At 40.5% G+C, this 15,176-nt stretch overlaps 1 protein-coding gene across 23 annotated transcripts in view; it reads left to right on the top strand.

The window, feature by feature from the left end:
- PLEKHA5 (pleckstrin homology domain containing A5) overlaps window positions 1-15,176 on the top strand; it is a 259,317-nt gene that overhangs the window by 194,309 nt on the left and 49,832 nt on the right. For 13 of the 23 annotated variants that reach the window (XM_065886852.1, XM_065886862.1, XM_065886851.1 and 10 more), the window contains one exon: window positions 14,440-14,520. The exons of the other annotated variants lie outside the window; for them this stretch is intronic. In XM_065886852.1, the coding sequence (XP_065742924.1) occupies window positions 14,440-14,520 (81 nt within the window). The remainder of the gene's footprint in view (window positions 1-14,439; window positions 14,521-15,176) is intronic. 23 annotated transcript variants of the gene reach the window in all.

The raw sequence follows: 15,176 nt of genomic DNA, 5'->3' as shown, positions 1-15,176 counted from the left end.
ACCAGGTAACATCGGCGTTGGGGAGGGGCTGATCCATCAAGTCTGGTCTGCTACCGTGCGCTGCAGCCAGTACTTCCTGACAATCATGGATGACGGTAGTGCTTTCCAGGTCAGGGTCGGGTAGCAAGGTGGCCGGGTTGAGTCCTGTGGCTGAGGTAAACTTAATACGATCTGAGTTTAACAGCAGGGCTTGGTAATGAGTCATCCTGGCATTTGTTAGCCATCTGTCGGGTGGCTGGCGAATTACACTTTCTAATGCATGGGGGGCTGTTATCGTTAAGTTCTGCCCCAAAGTCAGTTTGTCAGCATCTTTGACCAAAGCGGCCACCGCGGCGATTATTTTTAAACAGGCGGGCCATCCTGCTGCCGCAGGATCCAATTTCTTTGATAGGTACGCAACCGGGCGATTCCAGGGGCCCAGTTTCTGAGTTAGTACTCCCTTTGCGATGCCTTTATTCTCGGCCACGTACAGATGAAAAGGCTTAGTAACATCTGGTAGCCCCAGAGCCGGGGCTGATAGTAGGGCTCGTTTAATTCGGTCAAAAGCCCGTTGTTCTTTATCACCCCAAGCAAAAGGGATGCCATTTTTGGTCAGGGGATATAAAGGGGCTGCTAATTCAGCAAACCCCGGAATCCATAGCCTACAAAATCCGGCCGTCCCCAAAAATTCCCTAACTTGTTTGGGACTCTTGGGGGCCGGTATCCGGGCAACGGTGTCTTTCCTGCTTTCCGAAAGCCATCTCTGTCCTCCTTTTAACAAGTACCCCAGGTAACTAACCTGTCGTTGACATATTTATGCTTTCTTTGCTGAAGCCCGATATCCCAATGTTCCCAGTTCTGTTAACAGCCTCTCAGTTCCCTTGATGCAGTCCTCTTGGGTTTCAGCAGCTAAAAGAATATCATCGACATATTGAAGTAGAGTTACCTGGGGATTGGATTCTCTATAAGATGCCAAATCCTGGTGGAGAGCCTCATCAAAAATGGTGGGGGAGTTCTTGAATCCTTGTGGCAGGCGAGTCCATGTCAGCTGGCCTGACATCCCAGAGGCTGGATCCTTCCACTCGAAGGCAAAGTAAGGCTGACTGAGAGAAGAAAGTCTCAGGCAGAAGAAAGCATCTTTAAGATCCAAAACAGTGTACCAAGTGTGCTGAGGTGGAAGAGTACTTAAGAGATTGTAGGGGTTGGGTACCGTGGGGTGGAGGTCCATCACCCGCTTATTTACGTCTCGTAGGTCTTGTACCGGTCGGTAATTATTAGTTCCTGGCTTTTTAACTGGCAAAAGAGGGGTATTCCATGCAGATTGGCACCTTACCAGGATCCCTAATTCCAGCAACCTTTGTATTTGAGGACGGATGCCATCTCGGGCTTCTTTACTCATGGGGTATTGGCGGACCGTCACTGGGGTGTCGGTTGTTTTAAGTTCTACCACCACGGGGGGCCGATATTTTGCCATTCCCATACCGGCAGTTTCTGCCCAAGCCTGTGGAAACCTAGTCATCCAATCCTGCATGTCAGCTTGTGGAGGCGAGGGTGTTTCATATATCCTGTGTTCATCTTCCAGTTTCATGGTCAAGATTTGGAGTAATCTCCCTTGGTTGTCAGTTATGGTGGGCCCTTCTGGTTGAAAGTGGATTTGGGCCCCCACCTTAGAGAGTAAGTCTCTACCTAGCAGAGGGTATGGGCACTCAGGTATGACCAAGAATGAGTGGGTTACTCGTCCCACCCCAAGATCTACTGTCCTTCGGGTGGTCCATGAGTACTGCTTATTTCCAGTGGCCCCCTGGACCCATGACCTTTTAGTTGAAAGGGGGCCCTTTGAATGGAGGAAGACTGAGTGCTGGGCTCCGGTGTCCACCAAGAACTGGACGGGTTCCCCCTCCACTTTAAGAGTTACCCTGGGCTCGGGGAGAGGGTCCGAGCCCTGACTTCCCTAATCTTCCTCTTCCAATGTTAAAATTTTATCTCTGGTTGGCCTTCCCCCGTTCCTTTTTTTAGGGCATTCTCTTGCCCAATGACTTTTTTCTTTACAGTAGGCACATTGGTCCTTGTCTAATGGCCGCCTTCTATCCGTTGTTCGCCCTTCCTGTCTATTTCTGTCTCTACTGTTTCCTCCTCTGACTACAGTGGCCAGTATCTTACTCAAATGTCTTTCTTGCCTCTTATCTCGTCTTACCTCACGAGCCTCTTGTTCCTTCTGCTTTCTTTCTTCCCTTTCTTCTTCTGTCTCCCTCTTATTATATACCTTATCTGCCTCTTTTACTAAGTCCTGAAGGGAGAAACCTTGTAGGCCATCCAGCCTTTGTAACTTCTTTCTAATATCAGGGGCTGCCTGGTCAATAAAGGCCATTGCTATGGTGGCCTTATGTTCCTCAGAGGTTGGATCATAAGGAGTGAATCGTCTAAAAGCCTCCATTAAGCGTTCTAGGAATATGGTTGGCGATTCCTGGGGCCCCTGAGTTACCTCTCTTACCTTAGCCAAATTCGTGGGGCGCCTGGCCGCTCCATGGAGACCCGCCACCAGAGCCTGGCGATACATTTTCAGGTGCTCCTTACCTTCCAGGGTATTAAAGTCCCAATTCGGCCTGACGAGTGGAAAACCGGCATCAATCTCATTAGGCAACTGGGTAGGTTGTCCATTGGCGCCTAACACATTCTTTCTAGCCTCCAGGAGAACCCGTTGCCTCTCCTCAGTTGTGAGGAGAGTCTGGAGGAGCTGTTGACAATCATCCCAGGTGGGTTGGTGGGAGAAGACAAGAGACTCTATTAGAGCAGTAAGAGCCTGTGGGTTTTCAGAGAAAGTAGGGTTATGCATCTTCCAATTATAAAGATCTGCAGAGGAAAAGGGCCAGTATTGAAGGGGCCTATTCCCGTGGTTATCGGGGGGGCCATATTCTCTAAGGGGTAAAGCAGTAGAATCCGGGGAAACAGCCCTCCGGCTTCTGGTGCCCGCCGAGGGACCCCCCCTTTCCGCCATAACAGGTGGCCCTACTGGTGCGGAGGGTTGTGAAGCTGGGGGTCCTAGGGGCGACATGGGATTTAGGGCCAGAGGATAAGGAGGTGGGGAATCTAGAAGAAGCAAATCAGACTGCAGGTCAGGATATATCGCCTTTGGCGGGTCCGAGGCAGCAGATGACTTTTCCGTGTCTGGGGTTTTCTTCAGGGCCAATATCTCCGATTGTGCTGGAGCGCATGCAGACGTGCCTGTTGAGGAAACAAAGGGCCGGACCCACGGAGGCGGGGAGAGAACTAGATCTTCCCAGACCAGGATATATGGTATCTGGTCTGGGTGTCCGTGGAGTCCTGTGTTAAAGACCCTAGACTTGACTAGCCCAACCTTATCTAACAGAAAAGATCCTTCGGGTGGCCACCCTGTCTGAAATGTAGGCCACTCAGAGGTACACAGCGTTTGCCATTTTCCTTTCCTTACTTCTACCGAAAGGTTGTGGGCCCTAGCCCTAACTTCGGTCCAGTGGCTTAGGGTAAGAGAAAGAGGAGTCGTCATAGTTTGTCCCATTGTCGTCCGTCAAAAGAAAGATAATAGTACAGAAAAACAATAAAATTTCAAAAGACACACATTGATATTGCCGCCGCGAACTTAAACCCGAAACCAACTCAAATTCAGATGGCAGCTTATATAACCTGCCAGAACCAGATGAAGGGGAGACAAAATTTGTTTCTCCTTCCAGATGGACCACCAGGGCGTCCCCCGGGGCCCGTGGACACCAGCTTTCGGCACGTCTGCCTAGCCAGGAGTCCAATACAGATTTCACAGCAAGCCGGTTCGCACGGCTTTTTCCTAATGGCGGCTAGCAACAAACAAACGACAAACAGACAATTGGGCTCGAGCCTACCTGATACCTCCGACTCCCGATGTTCTTGTGACCCGGGGGCGAGTGGGGATCCCGGACGAGCCCCCAAATGTTAGACCCAAACGGTCTACGAGGGATTCCAACTCGCCCAAGAACCGCCAAGAGTCGAGAGCCGTTGCAACACGCAAGAGGTTTATTAGGAGCCGATGCACCGGGGTTCCCTGAACCTCACGCAGGAGGCCGATGGGGAACCCCTAAAAGCGGAATCACATACTTTTTATAGGTTTATTTACTCATAGGGCGGGTATATTCTCACAATGATTGGGTAAATGTGGTGACTTTTGAATTCATTGGCTTAGGAACTTTTGTCCCACCTTCTGGCCGTTATAGTTGTTTGTTCATTGTGGCGGTTAGGGCGTATACCTGTTACGGGCAACTGGAAAATTACCCGCTGTCTGGCAAGTCCCCGTCAACTGAAAAACTCCAAGAATTGGTTTCGATAGGGAGAAGGAGTGGCGCACGATAGGGAGAAGAATTGGTTTCGATAGGGAGAAGGAGTGGCGCACGATAGGGAGAAGAATTGGTTTACAGGAACAAGTGAGGGGGTGGAAAGTCCCTAAAGGCCCCACAGTTGACAAACAAATAGAAACCCAGCTGAACTAGAGAAGAGTACTCACTCCCGTCTTCCACTGACCAAGGGTTGTCCCTTGAGACTGTCTAGCACACTGAGGTTATGCATACATGAGCACCCAGTGGGTTCCCATACACCCAGCAAGACCTGAAACCGAAGATGTGGAGAGGGGCACAAAAGGCATCTAAAACACCACTCTCTGCAGTTTCCGTTACGTAGTTACAGTTGCTCACGGAGATCTCCATTTGGAAGTTCTGCCTTCAGTACGTCTCCAGCATGTCCAAAATTAAGGTTGTTACCTGATCCCTCAATTCCCTGACCAAAAAACTGAAAGCAGAAGTGGTTCAAAATATTGGTCACCTTTAACCCCATTGATGTAACAGACATTTATTGAACACATCATCCTTGGGGAAGAGCTTCATGGACTTCGAAAAGGATTAGGACCTTTCTTTAGCTGTTTGCTTAGACCTAGAACATAAAGTGGGAAAAGAGGAAAGTCTCCTCCAGCTATGGCTCGGACAGCCTCTCACAGCCTGGTGGATGAAAAGAAAAACAGCTGGCAGGCTACTTGGAAGGACCCCCAATGTGATGGTCCTTGGCACCCTGCCTGCTGTTCCACCACTTTGAGTGTGGAGACTCTACAAATTTATAAAAATGGCAGAATTAAGTCATCCAGCCTCCTGGAGTTGTATTACGTTCTCCTAATGTTTCATGTGCCCAACACCAACTCATGTTAATGCTAACGATACCTTGAAACTGGAGTTAAAAGTACTTTCAAAACACTTTTACTGAAAACAGGAAAATCGTGCGATTCTATAGAACCATCCGAACAGATTTTACTTTAGCTGGTACATAATATCTGCATGGTGTTTAGTCAGGATCATAGAAGCCACCAAAACACCTTCCACGTACTAGCTCCTTGTTATACCATTTAGTCAACAAATCCTGGCAGTACTCAAAGCACCTGCCTCATTGTCTTTCAGATAACTCAGGAAACTTCAAACTCCCGGTTCCCTACAAAATAAAGTCTCTTTTTGGTTTGTCACTCAAGCCCTCATTTCATCACCACCAGCCCCTACCAGCCTGTGAAACACTTCCTCCCCCATAAACCCTTTTCTGCAGCCAGCGCCCCATCGTTTCTCAGATACTACAGAAGCACCCCCATTCTCTACAATGTGCACCTGCCCAGCGTCTGTCCATCCTAATAGCATAAGTATCACTTCACAGTTTTCAAAGTGCTGTTATATACCGTGTCCCATCTGCTTCTAATACTTGCCTCTGCAGCATGTGGCCAGTTACTTTTATCCCCAGTCACGTTGAATGACTTGTCCAAAATCACAAAGCTAGGATGAATATCTTGTATTAGTGAATTTTCTTTCTTTTTTAAATCTATTCTTCCTTCAAAATCAGGAGTTGTTCTTGTACCTATAAAATAGTTCTATTTCAGGTTGCTGATCTTTGTTACCTGAAGAATACCAGCTCTTGGTTATATAACTGGTTATTCTCCTATCTAACAAGACGGGAAAATGAAAACAAAATTTCCCCACCCCTCCGAAAATGCATAATATTTCTACAGTTCCACAGTTTATTTACAAAAGCAGATATTTTAATAAGCCAATTATTGTGGCTTTTGTTTGCTTCTGTCTTATTTGAATGTATTTTTTCAGAAAGTTCATTCAGCAGAGATTTATGGAGCTCAGTGTCAGACAGGATGTTAGAGCTTGCAAAGTAGAATTGTAAATGATTTTCAAAGCTCAGGAAGGAAACAAAGTTGAGCATAAATGCCAAAGTCATTTCTGGGATCAACCTAAGGATGTGATTATGTAGTTAAAACATAAGCTGATAAATCTTTGAATTAATGGTAGGAATTCTGTTACTCAGTGCCAATTTTAACTCAGTAAGAATACAATTGCTATTAATAAAACCCAGATCCTGTATCTAGAAGATATTTTACTTTTGATTTAAAGCTCAAATGTATTTTTCTAGTAGATTTACCCATTGACCAGAACAAATACTTTTTTTTAGCTAACAGAGATGTAAGATTTTCACTTTCAGGATGTTTTGTCCCTTTAAAATAGTATTGTTTTATGGTATGGTTTTACAAAATGCTTGCAAAGAAGAGAAATATGTGACCATTTCAAACACAATATTTATTTATTTCCACAATAAAGCATTTTTACAAAATGGATTTTGAGCTTTTTTAATATTTTCAGTTGCCTGTGGATGCCAGGAATAAAGATGGTGGCATCAGATAATACATTACTTAAAGTTAAAGGAACAATTAAAAAAAAAAGTCTTTAATAAGGAAAACAGGTTTAAGCCACTGAAGTAAAAATCAGATCTATAAAATGTATCCTGTAGCCAAAAGGATTTTAATTTTTTTTTTAATTCTTGAGACTCGTAGGTGAAAAAGGATGAAACTCACGGTAAGTAAAATATATATGTAAATTATTTGGAAAGACATTAGCCTAGACCTTAAAAGTTTCCTTCAAAATATACCACAGGTATATACCTCAAAATGGTGGCTTAAAAAATTCAGCAATTTAAATAAGGTTGTGTGTAGAGATTGCCCTCCTTTTGTTCTGCTGGATTAGGGGTGTTTTCATATTTCTCAATAAATGGACCTTATTCCTGAAGCCAGTACTTACAGCATCAGTCAGTCTAGAAATGCTCTTTTTTTTTTTTCCTTCTTTTCTTTTAAGGAAATGTCCGATACATTTGACTTCTGTGTTAGTGTCACAATTTGTTTTTTCTTCTTCTTTCTTTGTTTTTAATCTGTCTTTCTCCCTTGAAGAAAAAGAGGATATGTTGTATGGTCTAGCTACATCATTTAAAGTACCACTGAGTTTTCTGAATACATACAATAGTAATACTTGCCCAAAGTTTTACGTTTAGAAACCATATATAGCATAGAAGAGTTTGTTCTGATTGCTTTAAAATTTCCAAAGAAATAGACCTCCATACTTTGCCCCATCGGCTATAAAGAGACTTATTTACATTCTTCTATTTAAAAAGTCACTTCAGATTTTCCTGCTTCCTGTTAAACAATGCGTGGTTTCTATAGGTAGTCATACCCTTCAATCTCAGGTTCTCGGACTTTCAGAAGTGCCTGGAATGAGAGTGGAAGGCATTTACATTGTCATTATCCAAATGACCTGTTTACAAAGGCCCCTGCATTCCTCACAGCTTCACCCTGGGCGTGTCAAATTCTCTAGCCTTTTATTTTTGCCACACATCTTAAAAGTTTATTGATCTAGACACAGGAGGACATTCTTGAGAGATGGATTCTTCAGTGATTAGGCTATCAGGGGTTTTGGCTATTGTTAAGACAGATTCCCAACTTAAAAATTCTTTTTCTAAGGTGTCTTTAAGAACTCAGGAAAAATCCATTTTCCATTTGAATGGAAAATGACAGCACAGAGATGGGTTATCAGTGAAGGACAAAAGCTCTGTAGGGCGGATAGAAATCATCCTGACTTCTTGCACCCGCCCCCAAAAGAGGGAGGAAGCTGTTACTGCAGAATTCAGACTCGAGGAAACTCATTTACTCGACAGAGCTTGGGCAGATGTTTTCCCTTATGGGAATGAGATCCAAATCTAGGGGGAAATTATACTTACTTTACTGGTCTAGAATTTCTAGACTTACAATCCAGTATAATAGCCACTAGCCATATGTGGCTACTTAAGTTAGTTACACTTTTATAAAAATAAGATTCATTTTCTCTGTCACACGGGCCACATTTCAGGGGCTGAGGAGTCATTGGTGTGGCATGTTGGACTACACTGATGGAGAACATTTCCATCATCATAGAAAGTTCTGTTGGACAGTGCTATTCTAGATGAATCATTATGTAAACTTTTCAAAGAGCAGTTAAGGGACTTCCCTGGCAGTCCAGTGGTTAGGACTCTGCGCTTCCACTGCAGGAGGCTCGGGTTTGATCCCTGGTCGGGGAGCTAGGATCCCACATGCCGCGCGGCCAAATAAATAAATAGCAATTAAGCCACTACTTAACCACTTCTTATACCTAAAGGGGGATTGGGAAATTAATCTTCCCAAGGATAAATTATATGAATGATTGTCCTGGCTTTGCTCACTGCTAGTCTTTCTCCTTCCCCCTAAAAATTATTCTGGAGCATTTGTCTCATGACTTAAAATATCCTGTTCCTTCTGCATCCCTAGCTGGTCCAATTTCTGTAGAGGTAGAGACTTTGAAACGGATATTAGAAGTTGCTAGGATAATAGAACAACTGGAAACTGGAGTTGTAATAATACCCCACCCCCCACACCCCGTGATTCTGCTGAGTCCACTAATATTATTAATAAGGAGATTCAGTTGACTTTTTAAGGGGGTTAAATCTCTTAATGCTGTATTTCATACAAAGACAAGACTATTTTAGTCTACATGCAATATACTTGTGTTTAGATCATTAGTTTGAAATTTTTCATCTTTTGATAGTTGCACAGGTATCCTGACCAACATTTAGTACCAACTCATCAAGACGTTGAAGAATTCCTTATTGGTGATGGTTGAATTGGTCCTCAATGACTTAAATTAGTGCCAGGGTAGGACCATTGTTCTCAAGCCTGATTTCCTGTCATACCTACTGGCGGATCTTTAGAAAGACAAAAACAAAGTACAGTTCTCAAGGCTGTCTGCCCCCCAGCCCCCAGTGAGAGTTGCCAGAGCCCACTCTGTTTTGAAAACTCCACAGGTGATTTATTTTTTCTCCTCAGTCAGGTTTGAGAATTACTGAGATAAATAATGACAAGGAACGCCAAAGAAAGAGGAGATGTCTGGGGTTCTTTTTGAAACATAAAACACTATCATAGTGCTTTCTAACCTTTTTCCTACATGGCCCACATAGAAAAGTGACAGTAGGTGTGCACACCTTGACAGAAACTTGAGGCCGTGCTGTTGGGAGCGTGTTAAGCACTCTGAGGACTGAGGTGGTCCCCAACTCCAGACACCTGGAACCCTTTCCCAGCCCGCAGGTGTCAGTTGGGAAGTTCCACTCAAGATCCTGCCAGCTGTGACACGGTTGCATAGAATTGTGTTGAGTAAGTTTTTTGGTGATGGGTTTTTAAATCAAGCTATTTCTAACAGTAACATCAAAGGATGCTCTGTATTCATACTAGCCCAACATACCTCAAACCTCAGAAAGAGGCTAGAGTTAAGTATCTCATTTTCTAGGTGGTTTTTGTAAACATTTGGACTTACAAATTTCAAGTAAAAATATGTCTTTGTTGTAAACAGAAATATATTGGCATTGCCTAAGTGTATTTCCAAGATATTTCCACTTAAGTTTTCTTATTTATTGCTGAAGTTAATTATGAAAATAGCGTCATCCCCAATTCATACATTCTCATTTTTATAAAATAGTGGACCTTTTATAATAGCTTTATAATTTAGCAATTAATTGGAAACTAAACCTGTATTACCGTTTAGTTCAAAGAAGGAATTAAAGCAGGAAGCGAAGCATTTAACTCATTTTCAAGTAAATTATTAAACATCCCCCAAGTACTAATTAGTCTTTCTCTTGCTCTAATTCCTTAAAACAAAAATACATTAGCTATTAGCAGCCGTGCCGTAATGCTGCCTAGGATTCTTGTAGTAGTCAGACCAGAAGAGAATTGCTGGATAGTCCTTTTTCTTAAGAACTTGAGCATGAAATTCTAAGGTGCTCATGGAGCATCACGTATTTGGTGGGGGGGAGGGGGGAGTCATATTTTACTGCTTTAATTCAAAAGCTGTTGTATAAAGTTTACGTAGCAAAAGCCAGATAGCATGTGCTGTTTCAGTGTAAATTTCAGAGATGATCAGTTTCTAAGTTTTAAAATACAGATATTTCATGAAGCAAATGAACCTGTCTACGAAACAGACTTACAGACATAGAGAACAGACTTGTGATTGCCAAGGGGGAGGAGGGTGGGAGAGGGATGGAATGGGAGTTTAGGGTTAGCAGATGCAAACTGTTACATATAGGATGGATAAACAACAAGGTTCCACTGTATAGCACAGGGAACTATATTCAATATCCTGTGATAAACCATAATGGAAAAGAATATAAAAAGAATGTATATGTATAACTGAATCACTTTGCTAAACAGCAGAAACTAACACAACATTGCAAATCAACTATACTTCAATAAGATAGACAGATAGAGATATTTCAGAGGTGATTTAGTGAAAAAAATCACTAGCCTATTTCTAGGATCTATTTGGAGAGAAAGCAGATCTAGTATTGCCAATTCAGTGAATCTGGAAAGAGTCAGATTTCAGGCAGATCATTGAATTGTTTAATGCGGACCGAACTCCCATTGTGTGGGATCCTGAGTACTGTGTTTAGCTGGCCTCAGCTGTTGCATGCCACGTGCAAGGAGAGTGCCACCACATACAGGACCACTCCCCTGTGCAGATTTTTCTTACAAGCCCAGTCATCCTAACAGCCCTTGGTCAGGTGAGTGTGGTGCCCAGGGGAATTCTGAAATACTTCTGCTGCCTCCGTCTGCAGATAGACTTATCCCATCTCTGACTTGAGTAAAATGAGATTCCCAAGGAGTATGTAAGCTGAAGAACATTCACTGTTACCAGATTACATTTGACTGACTTCAGCACCTTGAGAAAGAACATTGTAGTTACTTCTGCCAAAAGGAATCTTTAAACCAGCCTGTCACCTTCATGTTTTAACGGTATTGTCTACATTAGAGATTTTCAAGTTGCACATTATAGTTATCTGGGAATCAGGATCTCTGTTCTTTTCAAGTTCCTCAAGTGATTCTAGGTTAAGAACCACTGGTTGAAATAAGCTTGAACTTTGATATCTGAAGTAGCCAGTAATAAAAAGGAAAAAAGATATTAATAAGGTAGTCATAGGTATTTACAAATGCATTGGGGCAGCTTACTTTTTTTAGTTAGTTAACATTTCTTCAGTCAATTTCTGATGTGGATACAGACTCATACGGCAGAATAAAGGTTGTGAGAACAGTTCTCGATCAGGGTCTCGCTGCACTAAAGGACTCCCAACAGCTTTGAACATGATGCAAACACATGTGCTAAAATTTTTTCTTAGCCTCTTTGTGTCACCAAGGGGTGTTTGCCAGAGGATATAGTTGTTCCATTAATCTAGTTTATTTGGTATTTATATATTTTTTTATCCTTGACTAATAACATTTTTTTTTTTAATGAGAAAAGCAGTATCTATTCAGTGGAGAAAATTTGGGAAATGTAGAGAAGTATATAGAAAAAAAATAATGATCTGGTCCCACAATTTAAAATAATTACATTTTTCATTTCTTTGCTGTACTAAATTGTCACTTTCCAAAGATGCCTTCTAATTTTAATATTCTGGGATTTGATATATACATTTGAAATTTTTCATAATGAAAAACAGTTCCAGAAGTGATCTCTGAGACACTCTGTACACTTTAAATGTTATTTTTTGTTAGAGAAAGACAGATACTCCATGTTATCACTTATATGTGGAATCTAAAAAATAAAACAAACGAATGAATATAACAAAACAGAAACAGTCTCACAGATGTAGAGAGCAAGCTGGTGGTTACCAGTGGGAAGACAGGAGTGGGGAGGGGCAAGATAGAAGTAGGGGATTAAGGTACAAACTACTATGTATAAAATAAATAACCTACATGGATATATTGTACAGCGTAAGGAATATAGCAAATATTTTATAATAACTTTAAATGGGGTAAAATCTATAAAAATACTGTCACCGTTGCACACCTGAAAATAATACTGTAAATTAGCTATACTTCAATTTTTAAAATTTTATCTTTTTTTAATGTTATTTTTACTCTTAGTATTTTTTTAGTTTTTCTGTTCCTAAATCAGTGTCTTCCTGCAAGATCCTTCTCAGTGACTTAATATTTAATGATTTTTGACAGGTAAATTAAAGAGTCATTTTTAAATCACAAATGTGGCTTCCCTCTATAATGTACATATTTACCCTCTCAAAGTATTCCACTAAATAAATCAAGCTTGATTACCCTTCTGCAGAAATCATACTGTCTCTTCTCCCTTTATAAATACATTTCAAGTAAATTCCTCAGGCCTAGAGGCTGAACACTAGTCATTGATCTGTACCACCAGATCAATCATTGATCTGCTCCACTTAAAGGTGGGAGCCGCCATATTGGCAGACCTAGCCCTTTGACAGTGGCCTCTTTGTAGTGCCAGATTTCCGAGACTCCACAGCAGTTTCAGTTTGACCTTGAGTGACTTTTACATTTGGATACTCTCTGACCTGCATTATTTCTTAAATATTCATATGCTCCTGACCTTCTTTCAAACCCCAGCCCCTCTACCACCTCCCCCCAGCCCCCCAACCTCTGAGTCAGGTACTCTTCTGTCTAATTTTCATGGCATGCTATTGAAAAGTAGCAAGTATAGATGAGATTGCTTTGAAAATCAAAATTAAATAATACTAAAAAATGAAGAGAGACTTAAGCTACCTATGTTGTACAAAGTATGTATCAATGCAGTCAAATGATTGAGCCAAAAGCAAAGGCAGTTACAACTGTTCCAAGATCAACATTTGGTTAAGATAAAATAACCAGCGTTCCTTTAAAATATAAGCATGGAATAAGCGTTTTTTTTCTGCTAAAGAAAAATTTGTATCTATAGCTGTCTCTTTATGTTACTTTCCAACACTGTAAAATTTTTTCCTGTACTGCATATCAACACAGTTCTTACCTGTGTGCATGAGATGTCACCTATAAATGCCTTGGTCCCTTATTGGATAGCATTGGGGAAAAAAAGAAGTTTGAGTTCAACCGATGAGTAGATTTAACTGATGTATAGAAGTTTGAGTTTAATAAGTAAATGTGTAGATTTAAAAACAAATTACTTACCTTGAATAAAACTTTTTAAAAGTAGATTAAACCAGTCATTTAACAACCAAAACAGGTATTGACATGAAACATTGGTAACTAGACTGAAAATAAAAATGTCTAGGTATAAAGTTTTCAAGATTTAATTTTTACTTATGAATTTAATCTTAATATTAATAAATTTTTGTTTGCAGATTTAGCTAACTCAGTAAAGTAGCATTTGTTAACCATGATAGAAATGCTTATTTTCTATAATATGGGGGATGAAAATTATATAAACCAAGTGTTACAAATTGCAATTATAAACAGACTTGTCTGCTTACAAATGGTACAAACTTTGTTGGCCTTTTACCATATATGTATATATGTGTATATATATATATATATATAAAACTGTCTTTTGAATGCTTTAATTCTTGAGTCCAGAGCCTGCTAAAATAAATATTTTTCTAGAGGCAGTAATTAAGTACAATATAGCTGGAAATGTGAAACATGGTTTCAGCCTTTTAAGGACCTAGGGAGATTCACTTAGTCTTTGCTGAATAAATAAATTTTAGTTTGCATGTCTTGGAAATCATTCTACATACAGTGTTATACTTTGAGAAAATCCAAAATAGAGTATATATAAGTGTCTATCAAGATTAATAAAATGTGTGATTGTCTAAGTGACAAGAGATATTATTATATTATTTGTAGAGAACTAAAATTTTTCTGAATAACCTTATAAAGAACTGAATATCATTTTAAGCTTTTTTTTTTACTATATAAGTAATTGATTAAGTCATGCCATTTTTCTCCTTTTAAGTTTATAGGTTGTCACCCTTTAGTTTATCCCTTGAATCTTGATGCTTTTATTATCTATTCTAGTATTATAGGAATATTCATTAATTGACAATATTGGTTATGTTTATAAAGTAAAACCTTTATTGCAATTAGTAAGCTTTTTTATAACCTTGGAAGTATTTTGTAACATTTAATACTTGTTTGAAATGGTTTATATTAAGTTGATTCTATGCAACCTTGGGATAATATGTAAACAACTGCACTATTAGGAAGATATTAAAGTAGAGGCTATATTTACAGTGTCGTCTTTCAAATCTAGCTATGCTGTAAACTGATGTTTGCTGTATGCTCCTCCTGATTTGAAATAGATGAAAGAAAATGAACCTATTATCACCATGGTTCACACAATGATTGAGAACTCGGCGCTAAGACCCCAACTGTACCAGCAAGTAAGGTCTTGGACAGTGAATGATACTGCTTTATCATCTGCAAAATCCCTCAGTGACAGTTTTGGTTTATCCTCAGAGTTACTCATAACATTAGTCTTTTTCTTATTCCATTTTTTGTTTCTGTCTTTTTGGAAAAAAACGCAATTCATCCGTGCTTTTCAAGATGCTGCAGTTCTTAGCATGGCTTTGCTGAACATTTCGCTGTTGGATATTAAGTGTGCCATTTTCCTGAAGTTTTTGTGCAGAGTATTTGATTGATATGTACTTGGAGGTCTGCAGTACACTTGCAAAATTTTTACGAACTTGCCATTAATTTTGATTAACTCTAAAAGCCTAACTGATTTTTAGGGAAAACTTTAAAAAAATATTTTCTTCCTTTCAGGGGCTGCCTCCCTACCCCACCCCACCCCACCCCACCCCAATGTTTCAGGAATAGATTATATTTGTATGGGAGTTATTTAAAGGTTGTTTATGTACTGTGGTATGGTAAAAACTAAAGACAGCCATTTCTTACCATACTGGGAGTATCTTCTCCCCGTATTCTTTTCCCTCTTATGTAGTAGTCATCGTGATCATCATATCTTACCCCATTCTTTTCCCTAACTCAAAATATGTGCCATGGAGTTGGCTGGCTTTAATTTAGGATCTTGGTAATC

Source organism: Phocoena phocoena, chromosome 11 (assembly GCF_963924675.1).
Source record: "Phocoena phocoena chromosome 11, mPhoPho1.1, whole genome shotgun sequence".
Classification (NCBI taxonomy): Eukaryota; Metazoa; Chordata; class Mammalia; order Artiodactyla; family Phocoenidae; genus Phocoena; species Phocoena phocoena.
This window is presented reverse-complemented; position numbering and strand designations above follow the sequence as displayed.